At 40.7% G+C, this 15,000-nt stretch overlaps 1 protein-coding gene across 4 annotated transcripts; it reads right to left on the reverse strand.

Annotated features, from left to right (window-relative positions):
- Positions 1-72: 72 nt before the first annotated feature.
- capn3b (calpain 3b) lies at positions 73-13,201 on the reverse strand. Of its 4 annotated transcripts, XM_069717178.1 has the most exons (23): positions 12,666-13,201; positions 9,757-9,826; positions 9,253-9,371; positions 8,509-8,642; positions 7,772-7,940; positions 7,408-7,491; positions 7,230-7,321; positions 7,004-7,081; positions 6,476-6,636; positions 6,185-6,354; positions 6,068-6,079; positions 5,578-5,786; positions 5,369-5,405; positions 4,322-4,345; positions 4,018-4,104; positions 3,118-3,195; positions 2,955-3,012; positions 2,814-2,878; positions 2,264-2,332; positions 2,106-2,184; positions 1,561-1,677; positions 1,178-1,236; positions 73-773 (listed from the first exon to the last, which is right to left on the reverse strand). In XM_069717178.1, the coding sequence occupies exons 1-23, from the start codon at positions 12,981-12,983 to the stop codon at positions 747-749; spliced, it is 2,316 nt and encodes a 771-aa protein (XP_069573279.1). In that variant the 5' UTR covers positions 12,984-13,201; the 3' UTR covers positions 73-746. The 4 variants fall into 4 exon arrangements, with proteins under 4 accessions (XP_069573279.1, XP_069573280.1, XP_069573281.1 ...); XM_069717179.1 differs by lacking the exon at positions 4,322-4,345; XM_069717180.1 differs by lacking the exons at positions 7,230-7,321; positions 7,408-7,491; positions 7,772-7,940; ... (2 more) ...; positions 9,757-9,826; positions 12,666-13,201 and adding an exon at positions 7,218-7,223.
- Positions 13,202-15,000: the final 1,799 nt, after the last annotated feature.

Below are 15,000 nucleotides of genomic sequence, written 5' to 3' on the forward strand. Positions count from 1 at the left end.
TTTAATGTTTTTCTTTGCACGGTGACATCACACGCCAGTGTGGACAAACTACATCAGTTGTTACCCCCTGACTCAGACTTTCTGCTCCTGTACACCTTTTATTTTTTTAAAGTTTTGCATCATTAAATGTAAAACATCTGATAAATTATAACTTTTACATTTCAAACACAGTAATTCTAGGAAATGATCTCATTCCTTGTTTAACATATTTAAAACCAAACAGTGCAGAGACAAACCGGTATGATGCTGTATTAAAGTCATGCCTTAATTTTTCTACATTATACTGTACATTATGCAGGTCTATTTAATTTGTTTAATACCAACTGTAAATGTACAGCAATAAAGAGAAGTGAATTGACAGTGTTCACCTCCACTTTATTTGAGAAACTATACATGAAGTATTTCTGGAAAGATTTGTCAAACAAAAAGCTCATTTTTAGCTGCATATTCTTCACAAGATGGGAACAAAAGTCAGCTCTGCATTTGTAAGTGTGTCTGTTGACGTCCCTTCGTGGCTCCCTTCAGCGCTGTAGAGCCAGGAAACTGATCATTTTTGAATAATCAGCTTTAGCATTGAAAATATGTCACGAGAAAAGTTGACCATTAAAGCTCGAGTTAAGAGTGAAACGGCTCCTTCTGACATCACAAACTTGCTGCAATCACACATGTGCAAAAGTACATTTTGTTAATTTATGTTGTAACAAAGTTGGTGTCACTTGAGTTACCAACTGTCTTTAGAAGGTGACCTAAGAGTACATGGTCAGCTGAAGCCACTGGAAAGAAAGACAAAAGGAAAACAGTGATTAGCAAAAAGGGTTTCATTTTAACTATGAAACTTCTGGAAAGTAATTGCTTAAGTTTGTGTCTGAGAAGTGTCAATTCAACTCTGTACGTTAGTTTATGGTGTAATTTTCATATTTTTGTCCTTTTCTATCGTATATGTTAATTTAGTCAGCAAAATATTAGAAACTCATTTGTATTCCTTCAAAGACGACCTCAAAATGCAATCTTTACCAAAACTAATCATTGAAAATAGTAATAGATAGCAGTGTCACGCTGTATGTTACATTAGTATTTCATATTTTCAAGGTCAACAATGAACGAAATAGAAACATGGACTGAAGTGTTGCCTGTGACACTGAACAGCATGTTGTAGAGAAATATTTGTGTGACTTGCCTCCAGGACGTTGAGCTTGATGATTCCGTCTCCGTCTTTGTCAAAGGCGTTGAAAGCCCCTGCAAGAGACACATCCCTCAGGCTGTTTGTAATGTTCGTCAAGTCATGCAGCTGCATAAGGAGTCACTCACTGGAATCTGTAAATTGGCCTCCCACAGATTCATAAAACAAACTAAAATATCCAGATTCAGTTTAAAACTTGTGTAAGGTCACTATAATGACCTCATGTCCGTAAAATAAAAATCAGTCCAGTTAAAGTGTTTTTGGCCAATGACCCGCCCCACTTGTCGGCCATTTAATACACCAGTGAGACGGATCATCAGTGCTGACTATGTTTTGGTCGATATAACATGCACAAGCAGTGAGGTGTGCTCTGTACTTACTGAACATGCCCTCGAGCCTCACGAAACAACAGATGTAGCTGTCAAAATCTATGTTGACGTTTTCGTCTGCGTAGCGCATGGCTATGATGTCATATAGCTGTTTGTTGAGGTGAAACCCTGTGTGGAGAAGACGGAGTAGACATTATTTTTATAACATAATTACAACCTTTTCACATTTGAATGAAATAAATGCTGTGGGATTTCGAAGCAAAGCTGGAAGTTTGTTTCTAGTGAAGCTGAATTCATGTTTTATTACAGTTTGAAATATCAGGTCTTGAAAAGCACGAAATCTAAAATTTATAAAAGCACATGTGCAGCCGGAGACCAAAAAGACAAACTCTGTAAGTGGTTCATACTTAACGATAGTTATAGAGGAAGTATTCACATCCTTTACTTCAGTAAAAGTTCAAACACAGCATTGTTTAAATACTTCATTTCCCTCCAACCAATATATTATGTACAACAATACACAAAGTACAAGTACCTCACAATTGTACTTAAGTACTGTACTGGAGTAAATATAATATCTACGACATGTTGCCCACCTGCATCATGGACAGCGTTCCTCATCTCAAAACTGCTGATGCAGCAGGATTTGTCTTTGTCGTAACGTTTGAAGATGAGCTGCAAACACAATGAGACGCACGATCAAATAAACATGTTAAACGGGAGCAGAAGTTAGCTGAGGCGAAAACTGTCCTACCTGCCACTCCTTGATCTTTTTCCACAAGTGCTTGAACTCCTGCAGATTCAGCCTCCCTGTCCCATCAGTCTGACAAAGAACCAGTTATGGAAAAAACAGCACATATACCAGCTAGTTACTTTTTTAGTTGTAAGGACATCGGGAAGTTGTATTTTTTCTACAGTTAAAAAAAAGGACGAAAATTAAAAAAATATTACGTTTTCAATTGATGGCTGCCCAGTGCAGTTTCTACCCGACATCACGGCTGTGAAAGCCACAGCGTGTCTTCAAATGTCATAAATGACACATCGGCATCAACTCTCCCAAAAGGCTTTTTCATTTTTATACAAAACTAGAATTACCTCCTTGCAGTTGTACGTCAAGTTGCAGTTTGTTTCCATATCTGGCCAAATATAATATATCAAACAACAACTTTGAAAGAATCATTACGTGTTCACACACATGCATTCACACATGTCAACATGTGGGGACAGTAACCTTGACCTTTGACCCCTTCAAAATCTGTCCACTCTGCACACACTCCTCTGCCCATAAGCAATTCAAAGGATACGTCCATCAAGGCGATCATACTCCGACACGTCTCAAGGCTGAAACCTTCAGTCTTTATTTCATTATCTGTGAAAAAGGGCCGGTCGGTGTGAGTGCTGAGCGCAGAGAGCAGAGACGACCTTCATCTTTTCAGTGTACTCACGTTTGGCAAGTACGTTCTTCATGATCGTCTTGAGTTCGTTAGCACAGACTTGCATGTCCTGAGGTAAGGGAGGAATAATTTAGTCCACATGAACTAAAACACTCAGATATGATCGATATACACGTCTTTCCGTTGTTGTCTTCGTTCTCACTTGCGTACTCACCTCAGCAGCGATCTTTTGGAAGATGACCCGAAACTGTTTTTCCTCTTCAGTCTCTTCCTCAAGTTCAAACAGTTTTCGCTGAAGGACAAATGAGAAACAAATTATTTACTAGGTCAGTTTTGACTGGCCTAAGTTAAGCTCGTTGTTTGTCTTTATCTCTTGATCCTGATTGTTGTTTTTTAGAAATGACACATTTCTATGGGAAATACATTTTATATGAGAAAGACAATTATTAAAAGGCCAATTTAGACCCAAAATATAGCCACAGTGTCCTGAGTTATAAATCAGAGTTTTTTCTGATTTTAGAAACCGCACAATTGGGAGACCATATGCTCTATAAACTAATATTTAACATATCTGAGTAACTACATGTTTTTTTAAGGTAGGTAGGTAGGTATATACTTTATTAATCCCCGAGGGGAAATTGATCATTTATTCCACACCTCCTTGAAACAAAAACGGACTATTACGGGCTAAACTGTGCACGTGTACCTAATAAAGTGGCCACTGAGGGCATACTGGACCATTTGGTTTGATGAAAATCTCCTGAGAAGGACTCAATCTATTCGATTACAACATTGTTTTGATTGATTATCACCGGCTGCATTTCCTCACGGTACCAGAGGAGCGCAGCACATGAAAATAAAGCACTGCATGAAGGCTTGTCCAAACTGACGCTGACAGGAAAACAGGTGCAGCCGAGCCACATGTGATCAGTTGGCTTCAGACTCAATCGTTCAATTCCCAATGAGGTTATTTGACCTGGTCACGATTAAATTTCAGCGGCATCAGCAGAAATTACTACAAAGCAAAGGTCACGGTGAGTTACGTGTCGGAGTTCAGACTCTACAATAACTAGTCTAATCTAAACACCCTCTGCCTCCATCTCAAGCAAGTTACCTTTGGCTTCTTCTTCTTTTCCCCCCGGATACCGTCGTGCTCGATTTCTTTGTTGGCACGTGCTCTGTCTGACACAAATACAATAGGCTGCGAAGTGGGTAATAGCATCAGGTGGTAATGGGAGAGAAGGGTTATAAAAGACAAACAGAACAGAAGAGAAAGAGTTAATTCATAGTTATTCTACTGCTTATAATTTGTACAGATAATAATGGCACAAACTATATCTGCTAGTAGCCGACACATGATGAAGGAGCAGTGGGCTTAAAAGCAATCAAGCACTGCTACTGCCACATGTATGCATTACCTTTTCTTTCTTTTTCTTGTCTTGCTGATGGCCAATAAGACAAGTAGGGACAAAGGGATGAAATGAGATGAAAAGGAGGAGGAAACACTTGAATAGCCAAACCTGTTAGTTACTCTATGAGTGACCAGTACAGTGATGTATTCATTAGAACAAGACAGAGAGATGATGAAATATGTGGGCCACACATTGGAGATTTACAATTGATCAAATTCAACTGATATTGCAGTGTGAACATGCAGAATGTGTCTGGAGGAATCGGAATAGTCTGTCCAGTCAGCATTTTTAGAGGAAATGCTTAATGTCATAATTTTCAGACACTTTCAACTCAATGGAAAAGGTAACTGAGCTTTTAATACTGGATGAAGCTCAGGCTTAATATTATTCCTCTTTTCAAGTTTTCATCTTTAATACTTCAGTTCAGTGGCACCTACATCTCTGTCGTGTTATAAAAAGAAAGTGTGTTTCTAAAGAAAGCCGATCTTTTATATATTTTTGTAAAAAACAAACATTCAGAGAAGTTGACGGCGTGAGTGGCGTTAATTGTCAAGCTTCTTCCAAACAGAGAAACACTAATGTGAGAAAAGGGCGAAACACTTCTAACATTAAGGGGCCACTGAGTGTGTTTCAAAAAATAAATTGTCTATAAACTGTAAATAAGTCAAAGTATCTCAAGATACAGAAGCTGAAAGTCTTGAAGTGGCCAAATGTTCGGATGTATGGATTTACTGATGCTGTTGGAATATGTGACTGACCGACTTCGACGTCAAACGATTGGTGTGCCCTTTTTGTTTTCGTCTTGTGGCCGCTATTATTTATGCTTTTTAACTCTTGCACTTTGTCAAAGCACTGCGCCTTGACTTCTCTGGAAATTCCCTCACCTATTTAGTGGACAGTGACTGGCTACTCGTGCATTTGAAGGACCTGTTTTTATATCAAATTGTTGTCAGGAGTTTGTTGACGTAAAAGTTAAATCTGTACGCGTCACTGCAACATCAGCCAGAATTTAGAAATATATCTGATCACTATTTCTGCCATCAAGATTCAAACCTTTGTCTGGTCAGCTTCGATGGTGTTCTCTGCTTCCCTGTGAAGAGAAACAGACACACAGTCATCCACGGTCTGTAGCCTATCAGTGTTTTGACAGTTGAATACCAATTTTGCTGTCAGCAATCAGCAGAATAGCATCAGCTGTGACATCAAATGTGTCTGGTTGCCCCCCCCCCCCTCCCCACCCACACACACTCAGTGATCCTTACTCAGATGTGCTCTTCTTCTCAGAGAAGACCCTGAGGATGAACTCTCCTTCTTGATGCTGTTTAAAGGTTGTGGGGATGATGACGTACTCTCCCGGAGGCAGACGGAAACGCTCCGTCACCTCCCGCAGGTTAATGTAGGTCTTGCATTTTGCCTTGGAGGCTGTGTAGAGGAAGAAGTCCTTCTGCAGATGTTGATTCTGTCCACACATCTGTGGATGGAGGTGTAATGAGAGATCATTTTAAGGGATGATGAGATGGTGATTTACTGCTTTGTTTCACTACCAATTTGTAGAATTAACAATTAATAGCCCATTACCAACTCTTTTTTTTTTTTTTTAAATCAGCATATAATACTTTAGAGGTTTTCCTAAAGCTTGACCAACTATATGACACTGTTACAGTCATCACACACAACTCTCTGGAGATACAAGTCAATGCAGAGAAAGCACTGACGTCATCAAAATAACGTCCTTCTTCAAGATGAGCGTACCTCCTTCGGCACCTGTTGAGACACAGACAGAGTTAAATGTCAAATCAACTCCTGAGCGTACGTGATACGCTCCCTGCTGAAGGAGCGCTGAGGTTTTCAGTGTCACGGGATCACTACCTCATAGATGGAAAACCCAATGGTGAGGAATCTGGCCCCTTGATGGCGCTGCATCCTTCGACCTTTTTGCATCAAAGCCACGACGAGGGTGCAGGCCACCTGTCCGTCCTCCGGGTCGTCGTCCTCCTCATACAGCTGCAGCCGATACTGAGGGTTCGTCCAATATGTGTCTACAAAACACAGGCAGTAAATGTCACATGATCGTAGCCTAAATAAAGAAGAAACATGAGCTACAATGATGACTTTTAAAGGAATTAATTTGCTGTAAAAGGAAAGAAAGGAAAAAATAACCTGGGAAGTTCCTGCAGCCACCAGCAGAGCTGCCTCTCACCCAGCGACCCTCATTGACCGACACCGTCCAGCTTTGTCTTTCATCCTCCTGCAGTGTGTCGGGAGTCAGGTTGCACATCTCCAGCTTGGTGAAATTCTTCTTGAAATCATCAAAGGACATCCTAGAGGGAAATATGAGAGGAGAAGTTGGTAGGAGAAAAACTGTAGGAAATCAGGGGAGTCCTTCTGTCTGCAGACTAAACACATTTGTTTTTTGAGTGTGCTGTTGATGCTCACCATCCTCCCACAATGCAATGCACAAAGGATAATCAATTGTTTGCGGTAAAACAACTCGACAAAACAAAGTGCTGTACTACGTCGTCCTGAGCTGTGAGTCGAGCAGAAGGATAACATCGTAAAAAGTAATAGATAACATGGGCACAAAACATACAGCAATACAATCTAAAGTGGACCAAGAAACATAACCTTTCCTAAAACCACCCTGGGGATGTGGTTGAAATGCCGAGGGAAAGATGACGTGAAACTCACCAACACTCACTCGTCTCCACTGTCTGTTTTCTTAGGTTCTCCCTGTCTGCAGTGGAAATAGTCGACCACTCCTTTGAACTATGGAAAGATCAAGCAACGTTAATACGTACGTAACAAACCATAAACAGAAGAGCTGCTACATTACAGGATCCTTATTTATAAATATTACATGACTTTGTGTGATATTCAGACAAATATCTTCAAGGTTTCTCACATCTCATCTTACTTTGGACACCAGGGTCCCTTCCAGAGTACGAAACCCCAGGGATTGCGCAAGCGAATCAGGCGAATTCTGGTGTCCTTTGAAACCTCGTCACACTAGAAAGAAAAAAGACTTCACACATTACTGGAAAAGGTCTCTCAAAGGATACCAAATCTGCATTTGAGTGGACAGTTCACGGTACCTCCTCCAGGCCTATGATGGAGTAGGCGTGACCCTTGACCAGCCCCTGCTCGGTCCGGGACTCCAGTTCAATGGCTGATGTGACCTGACAGACACAACACATGTCAACAAAAGGCAGACTGATTTAAGGCTTTTGTTTGATTATATAAAACTGTTCACTTTAAATTAAAAGATGCCACTAATATCAAATTGAACCTGATGTCAGTGTAGATTCTCATTTTTCTGTCTTTTATGTCGTTGCATGGTGAATATGATTATGGACTCTTTTTTTCACGTCTGGAGTTCTGTGAGTCACTTTAATGCTTTAATCTCTACATTGTGAGTTTCCTGTTCACTTTCCTTTGACTTCTTATCCTACCACTTACATCTATGGAGCAGCCCATCAGCGAGCCTCTCTGTAGCGCCTTCTTCATGATGTTGTACAGCTCTTTGGGAGCCTCGGACAACTCAAAGAACTCAGTAACTCCACCTGTGAAGTCCTCCATGGCTTCCAAAGTGTTCCCGCCTTTCAGTGCCTCATAAGACCCGTGCAACCTGAGAGAGAGGTCAATCACTTGGGTTATTGCGCAGACATGTATGTTCTCCGATGCCTGGCTTCTTCACACGGCCTGCAACCAATGTAGGAAACATGAAGACCCTTGAGTTGTGTGGCTGGTTAGTGTAACTACACTGCAAAAAATACACACCTTAATAAGTCATTTGGTTCAGGATTGGGGCTTAAATCTTGACTCGCTTGAAGTAAGTTCATGAGAGGTTGTGGCTGGGAGGTGAAAGGTCAGTGGTTTCAGGAGTAATTCATCTTGTTTGACAGATTTTCTTAGATCAAGGGGTATTATCTTGATGACAATACTCTTACTTTTTTTGGATAAGAACATTTTGAAAAAGTGTATTTGCGTTGTAGACTACATGAAAGTATGTAAGTAATGTCAGACTTGTTCTTTTGTTTTTAGCAAGAAAGCTAGAAGTGAAGACAAGATGCTAAACTTTTTACTGTGGGTGGATTGAACATTTGAACCAGACTGAACAAATTAACAGCGACAGATGACGACGTGGAGAGCTGCCCGACTGCAGAGTGCAGGGGACATTAATAGACTCTGCTTACTTGGCGTAAGCCTTTTCCAAAAGAGCGCTCCAGAACTCATTTTGTCTGAAAGATTTGGTGAAAACCAGCTTGTTTTTGCAGGTGGGAATTCGATCGTCCACGACCACGTCGATCCATTCGCCATAACGCCAGAACTGAGAGTGGAAAACCAGAACAGAGCGAAAACAGGAGATGAGCGATGAGACAGCAGAGAAAACATTAAAAGGAAGAGATCCACATTATTTAAACTTTAGATACTCTGTGGATGTATCACTGCTCAGTGAGTTTAAGCACGTTATTCTTATAACTTTTTTCTTTAAAAAAAAAAAGACCGATAAATCAGACTGCTGTCCTGTGGGAACCATGAACCTCCAAAGTGTCAACTTTTTATGAGAAAAAAACATTTAAAAAAAGCTGATTTATATGAAAAAGTAGTTTGTTTTTTGATCATTATTAAGATTACAGTGAACTGTGAATTTAATATATTTTTTAGTATATAAAGGTAAAACAGTCATTCATTACATGTGAACAACATTTTACATGTGATGAACTTGAATTTAGGCAAACTGTATGCAGTTTCTGGACAAATGTACATGTAAAATATATTTCACATCGTGAGTTTTGCTTTTGGTACTTTTTTGTAGGCAATATTTAAATTCTATGTACTTTTACTGACGTACATTTTTTGAATGATGGAATATAAATGTGAAGAACATTAAATTTCAATAGTTTATGCCAACAACGGCTAAAATGTTCATTTAAAACCTGGAAGTGGAAGATGCCGGCGTAGTTTTCAGTGAAGCTCTGATCCTGAGGAATCACTCTGTACAGCAGCTTCTCGTTCAGTGTCAGACAGGCGATGGCAGCAAGCAGCCAGCAGTCACCTGTCAGCAGCAGATTCATTCATGGTGATGAAAGTACACCACCTCACAAAGTAACATGGTGGTCGCAGATTAAAGCCTCATCGCTGCATATATTACTGAGGCTCATGCTTGTCATTAAAGTTGTCTATTCCTGGTTTCAGATTGCACAACATGCTGCGGCTTCAAGCTCATGTTTTTTATACAGCTTTCATGTTCTTATCTTGTCCCTTAACAGGACAGCAAGAAGGGTGCTTTATCTTAACATAGATTTCACCCTGATTTCCAACGGCTTGCCACAAATTACAGCAGGCTGAAGCATCACTGTTGTATCTCGTTAAAAGTGTGCTTGGTGTGGGCAGTAAAAGACAAACATTTATTCAAAACCAAAAAACAGTTCATGTATTACCCAATTCTCCTTGACAGATGTCTGTCCTGTTGGCTCCGTCTACGATGAACTCGGGGTTTTCACAAATTTCCTAGGAGACAGAAAATGTTAGAGGGGGATTTCTGAATGTGTTGCAATTGTTTTTTCTCATTATAAAGTGATTCACGCATTAGCTGGAAAAGCTTCAATTTTAAATGTATTGATCCAATATCTACGGCAAGGAAAAATACACTGATAGAACAAATCTCTTTGCTCTACAAATGTGTCAAAAGACTGTTTGAGTCCTGCAGCGTCTTAATTATAAAGCACTGTTTACTGCCATTCCACTTTTAATGCATGACAAATATTACGAAAAGACTGATTAATCATTTCTTTACTTGGGGTTCTGTATTGAACCTCGATGCTTATTTGGAGTACTCTAATTATGCGGAAAGTTGACTTTGATTGTCAAATCAGATTTAACATCTTGTTTTCTAAATATTTGAACAGATTAAGCTCCTGATCCAACATTTTGGTCATTTTCGATTTTCTACAGATAGGCAGGTTTCAGTTTGATTTAGGGACTATATGTTCTGGCACGGCTGCTTGTTTTTGGACCACTTCGGCTTCTATTTCTGAATGAAATATTTTTGTAAGAGACCATATGTATGTTTCTGTTGTAAGTATCATCGAAACTAAAATCTGCATTTGTTGGTCTACACCTGTCACGATTCACATATCTAAACCTGACGTGATTTACAAGACGGGCACTTGACTTTGAAACTGAAAGCGAGTTGGATAAATGTCTCTGGCCGGGCGGTGGAACGGGAATCATGAAATCCCCTTCTGCATTTACTTATGCTTACGAGAGAGCAGCTGTTGGAAGTCCTCTGGTCACGACCTCTTTGGTCCTCTGAACAAATGTTAATGTTGTGATGAATGCAAAATCTTTGTTGTGGCACTGTAATTAACTGCTTGTGACTTTATTGATTAGCAATATATTTATCAAGCTGATCAACACAAGCTGAATCTTCTGCTGTTTTTGTTCAGTGGAGTGTTGGCCCTTGAAAGAGATGTACATGTGGAAGGATTACAAGGTCTGCTCTTAAAGTGGTTCCCAACTTGTGGGTTTGGATCTCCAAGGGGTCACAACATATATCTGATAAGATCACAAAAGGATGAAAGGAATAAAAACACCACATTTTGTCTATTCTTTTTGGAATATTTTGAACTATTAACATTTTAAGCAATATGGGAATAAAAAACAGTTCATAGGCACTATAAGACCATACAAATTTTGTGGATATAAGGTTTTTCCTAGCAGGGCAGGATAAAGAAAGAAAGAAATCAGGTCTGCCTTCATTTCAGGAGATTCACAGCAATGAGTCTGCCTCCGACTTTATACGACTAACCACAACCAAGGCTGTGAAAATGTGGCGTCATGTTCCGAATTTAGAGCGTGCTCCGCTGCTGACCCCTGGATGGGGTTCATGTAACACTAATCTCAGCCAAATGTCCCAAGCTATATTTCTCACCTGCCAGTAAGCAGCAATCAAGCTTGAGATTTAAGTTACACTGGATTCACATCCCTTCCAGAAAAAACACATGATATCACAGGTTGTTTTTTCTGTAGTGGTTGACAGTGCAAAGGTTTTACACACTAATTGTAAAAACAATGAGAAGATTAGCTTTTACTTCTTAGTTAACTTCACAAAAAGTGCAAACAGAAATAACTTAAATCAGTGTTTAGTGTTGGCACCCTTTGCCTTTTAAACAGCACCAGTTCTCTTCCGTACACACATGCAGGTTTTTAAGGCAGCAGGTTGATGGAGAACTTGCTGTCGTTCACCAAACTCTTTCCAAGGGCAACAAAATCCACCTATTAACTCACAATTAACACTTTATGTCTTGTTGTTTATTTGGCAGGTTAGTTTTAGTCTAATTGCTAAGATATGCTAACCGACTTCTAACTGAAGCTTAATATCAATCAGACAGATATGAATGTCGTGTCAATATTCTCATCAAAAATATTTCCATACTTCCAAAAACAACAGACTATCCCTTTAACATTTCTACTCTGCAAGAGTGTAATGTTTTATTCCATTTCTCGGTGCTTGTAACAGCAGATTAAAGTTTTCTTGGTGTATTTTTTCAAAATGATGCTTTCAGGTTCCCACCAGTAGACACAGTAAGGTATCGTTGACTGTAACATTTGTTACAACAATGCGACTTCTAGGTTTACACATCTGTAATGAAAACATTATAACATGTGTAATACACCATGATATAATAGTATGACACTCTAAAGGGGTCATTTTACATTTCATATATTATATGTATTATATCACTTTGCACATGGCTGATAATATTGCGTCTGTACTTTTAATTGAGTCAGATTTTGAAATGAGGACTTTTAAATGTAATTGAGTGTTTTTACATCCGTTGGTAAGTATTATGCCACGTCTGGACTTCTATTCGTGTTTATATCTGTGTCAGTGTGTTGGCGGGCACTATGGTTCAAGGACGTGCGTCTCTTCATGTCCATTTAAACTGAATGTCTTTTGCCAAATGATCCTTAACGGCTGCTATCAGGACCAAAAATCAGACCCACTTATTGTCAAGCATTTGAAAAATGTCAAACCTTTCTTGAAACTGTGTATCAGATTAATGTGCAGCTCTGTGGTCAACACTGAGCTGTCAGTATGTTTGCGAGCACCGGCAGAGATCGTCTCCCTGAGTCAGCTGTCTGTGATTGTAGAAGGTGAGAATCCCGAGCTATGCACCACCAACCATGCAGCCACATCAACCTGACACTACGCCCATGTGTTGTGGAGGAAGTGATGAGATACACAGGGATTTTACAGAAGAGCTTTTCTGAACATGTTAAAAGCCCCTTTTGCATTAAGTGCAGCTTGTCCTGAAGGATACGATGACAAAAGCCTGCCACTCACCGAGGGACGCTTCCACTCAAACTTCATTGAAGGTTTCTGGCTGTAGAAAAGAGAGGACTCATTTGCAGGGAACAGAGGGTCTTCAAACAAAACCTTCTTCTTCACATATTTGTCTCGCAGTTCCAAAAAGGTCTTAAGGCGCGTGGCATCTTTGACAGCCTCATTTCTGCTGAGAATTGCAGAGTAGATCGAGTTTGTCCCAGCAGGAGGGTAATCAGCTTTGGCATCTTGCTCAAGTGATGCTTCAGTTTCATAAAGCTCTTTCACCTTTGTCTCTTCAACAAGAGGAACTTTGCCTTCGTATCTCTCGTCCCCCATGTTGTCAGCGGATGCCGCAGCCTTCGGTGTTTCAATTTCAAGTGAGAAAAATAAAACCTTGGGATCCTTTTCTCTTTGACAAAACAGCAGAAGTTGCAAAACAGCCCAAAGAAACGTCCTGTTTCCTTCCTGATTCTGATGGACTCTTTTAGTTCCTTTATTTGCTGGAAAATACTTTCACTGCTCACGGACACCAGGCTCTCTGTTGTGTCCCTGGAACTGGCTGCACCTAAATATAGGTCTTTTTTTAAGGAGGGGAGGAGGCTTCTCAAAAGGAGACCCTAACTCTGTCCAAACATTTTCAGCTCAGTGTGCTGTTCAGGGGGAAGATCCAAAATCTGTACAATAAATCCCATTTTACACAATACACAGGTTATTACATCAGGCGGCACTTTTTGAATGATCTATCATGACGAACACTGCTAGGGTCACAAGAAGGCTCGGAAATGAGTGGTCAATATGGTCACGTGTCCACGGACATGTCCCTTTGCCACGTCTAAAACTAAAGATGGATTAATTGGCTAAAAATTCTATAAAATAAAGCCTCTAGTTGGTGCTTATTATTAGCTTCCAGTCTGATAATTGCTGACTATATCAGTGTAGCCGCCTGTCCTACTTTATCTCACCAAATATCTTTATGTTGCTGTAACTCCAATCAGATGCACTGATGACACTGAGATTCTGTAATGTTTCTGGGAATTTAGGGGTTTTGAATAATCCCATTATGAAGAGTTGGCGTTCTGTAATTAAACACTTATTACAGATTTTTAGATTAAAGACTGATTGTGGAAAATAATTTTCGACAACTGGACAGAAATAAAAACTATATGAACCAGTTATTTACATTTTATGATTTCGCCACCTATCCTGAATGTTTTACAGTTTGTTTGGTGTGTTGGTGTTTTCCCCTTCAGTCCTGGTTGCAGCCGATAACGTCAGCTACAGTGACACCTGGTGGTAAAACAAACGCTGTGACGTTTACTTCCCTGTCAATGGTTTGTTGTGGCTGACAAAACCTCCCATTCATCGTAATTCAGTTCCCAATTGGCTCAATTCTCTGTCAGTCTACAACCACAACAAATCAGAAAGGACGCACAGGGTTGCCAGGTTTGAGAAAAACCTGCGTTATGTCAGTTCATGTCACGATTAAGAAAATGATAATTTCTAAATCAGGTTAGTATTTCAAGTTCTGACGGCTGATCGACGTCATCACCTAAATTACACATGTTCAACGACTTCAACATGCAGAGGGCACCTGTCAATCAATCATTAGCAATGAGCAAAGCCAGATGTTTTGAGTGACATAACCATTAAAAGGGTACAACAACAACAACAACACACTAGTCTCGACACCACCCTACTCTGACTCCACCCTACTCTGACACCACCCTACTCTGACTCCACCCTACTCTGACACCACCCCACTCTGACACCACCCTACTCTGACACCACCCTACTCTGACTCCACCCCACTCTGACTCCACCCTACTCTGACACCACCCCACTCTGACACCACCCTACTCTGACTCCACCCTACTCTGACTCCACTACTCCTCCACCTCTACTCTGACTCCACCCCACTCTGACTCCACCCCACTCTGACTCCACCCTACTCTGACTCCACCCTACTCTGACTCCACCCTACTCTGACACCACCCTACTCTGACTCCACCCCACTCTGACTCCACCCTACTCTGACACCACCCCACTCTGACACCACCCTACTCTGACTCCACCCTACTCTGACACCACCCTACTCTGACTCCACCCTACTCTGACTCCACCCCACTCTGACTCCACCCCACTCTGACTCCACCCTACTCTGACTCCACCCTACTCTGACTCCACCCCACTCTGACTCCACCCTACTCTGACTCCACCCTACTCTGACTCCACCCTACTCTGACTCCACCCTACTCTGACTCCACCCTACTCTGACTCCACCCTACTCTGACTCCACCCCACTCTGACTCCACCCTACTCTGACTCCACCCCACTCTGACTCCACCCTACTCTG

Source organism: Brachyistius frenatus, unplaced genomic scaffold, assembly GCF_029030835.1.
Source record: "Brachyistius frenatus isolate BFR_SWC_R1_liver_20210118 unplaced genomic scaffold, ASM2903083v1 Contig_169, whole genome shotgun sequence".
NCBI classification, from domain to species: Eukaryota; Metazoa; Chordata; class Actinopteri; family Embiotocidae; genus Brachyistius; species Brachyistius frenatus.

Excerpts from the sequence above, each read along its gene's own strand:
- capn3b (XM_069717178.1), bottom strand. The coding sequence starts at position 12,983 with ATGGGGGACGAGAGATACGAAGGCAAAGTTCCTCTTGTTGAAGAGACA. Across the intron at positions 2,185-2,263 it reads AAAAGATCAAGGAGTGGCAG|CTCATCTTCAAACGTTACGA; the intron begins GTAGGACAGTTT and ends TTGTGTTTGCAG. Across the intron at positions 1,237-1,560 it reads GAGGCTCGAGGGCATGTTCA|GGGCTTTCAACGCCTTTGAC; the intron begins GTAAGTACAGAG and ends TGTCTCTTGCAG.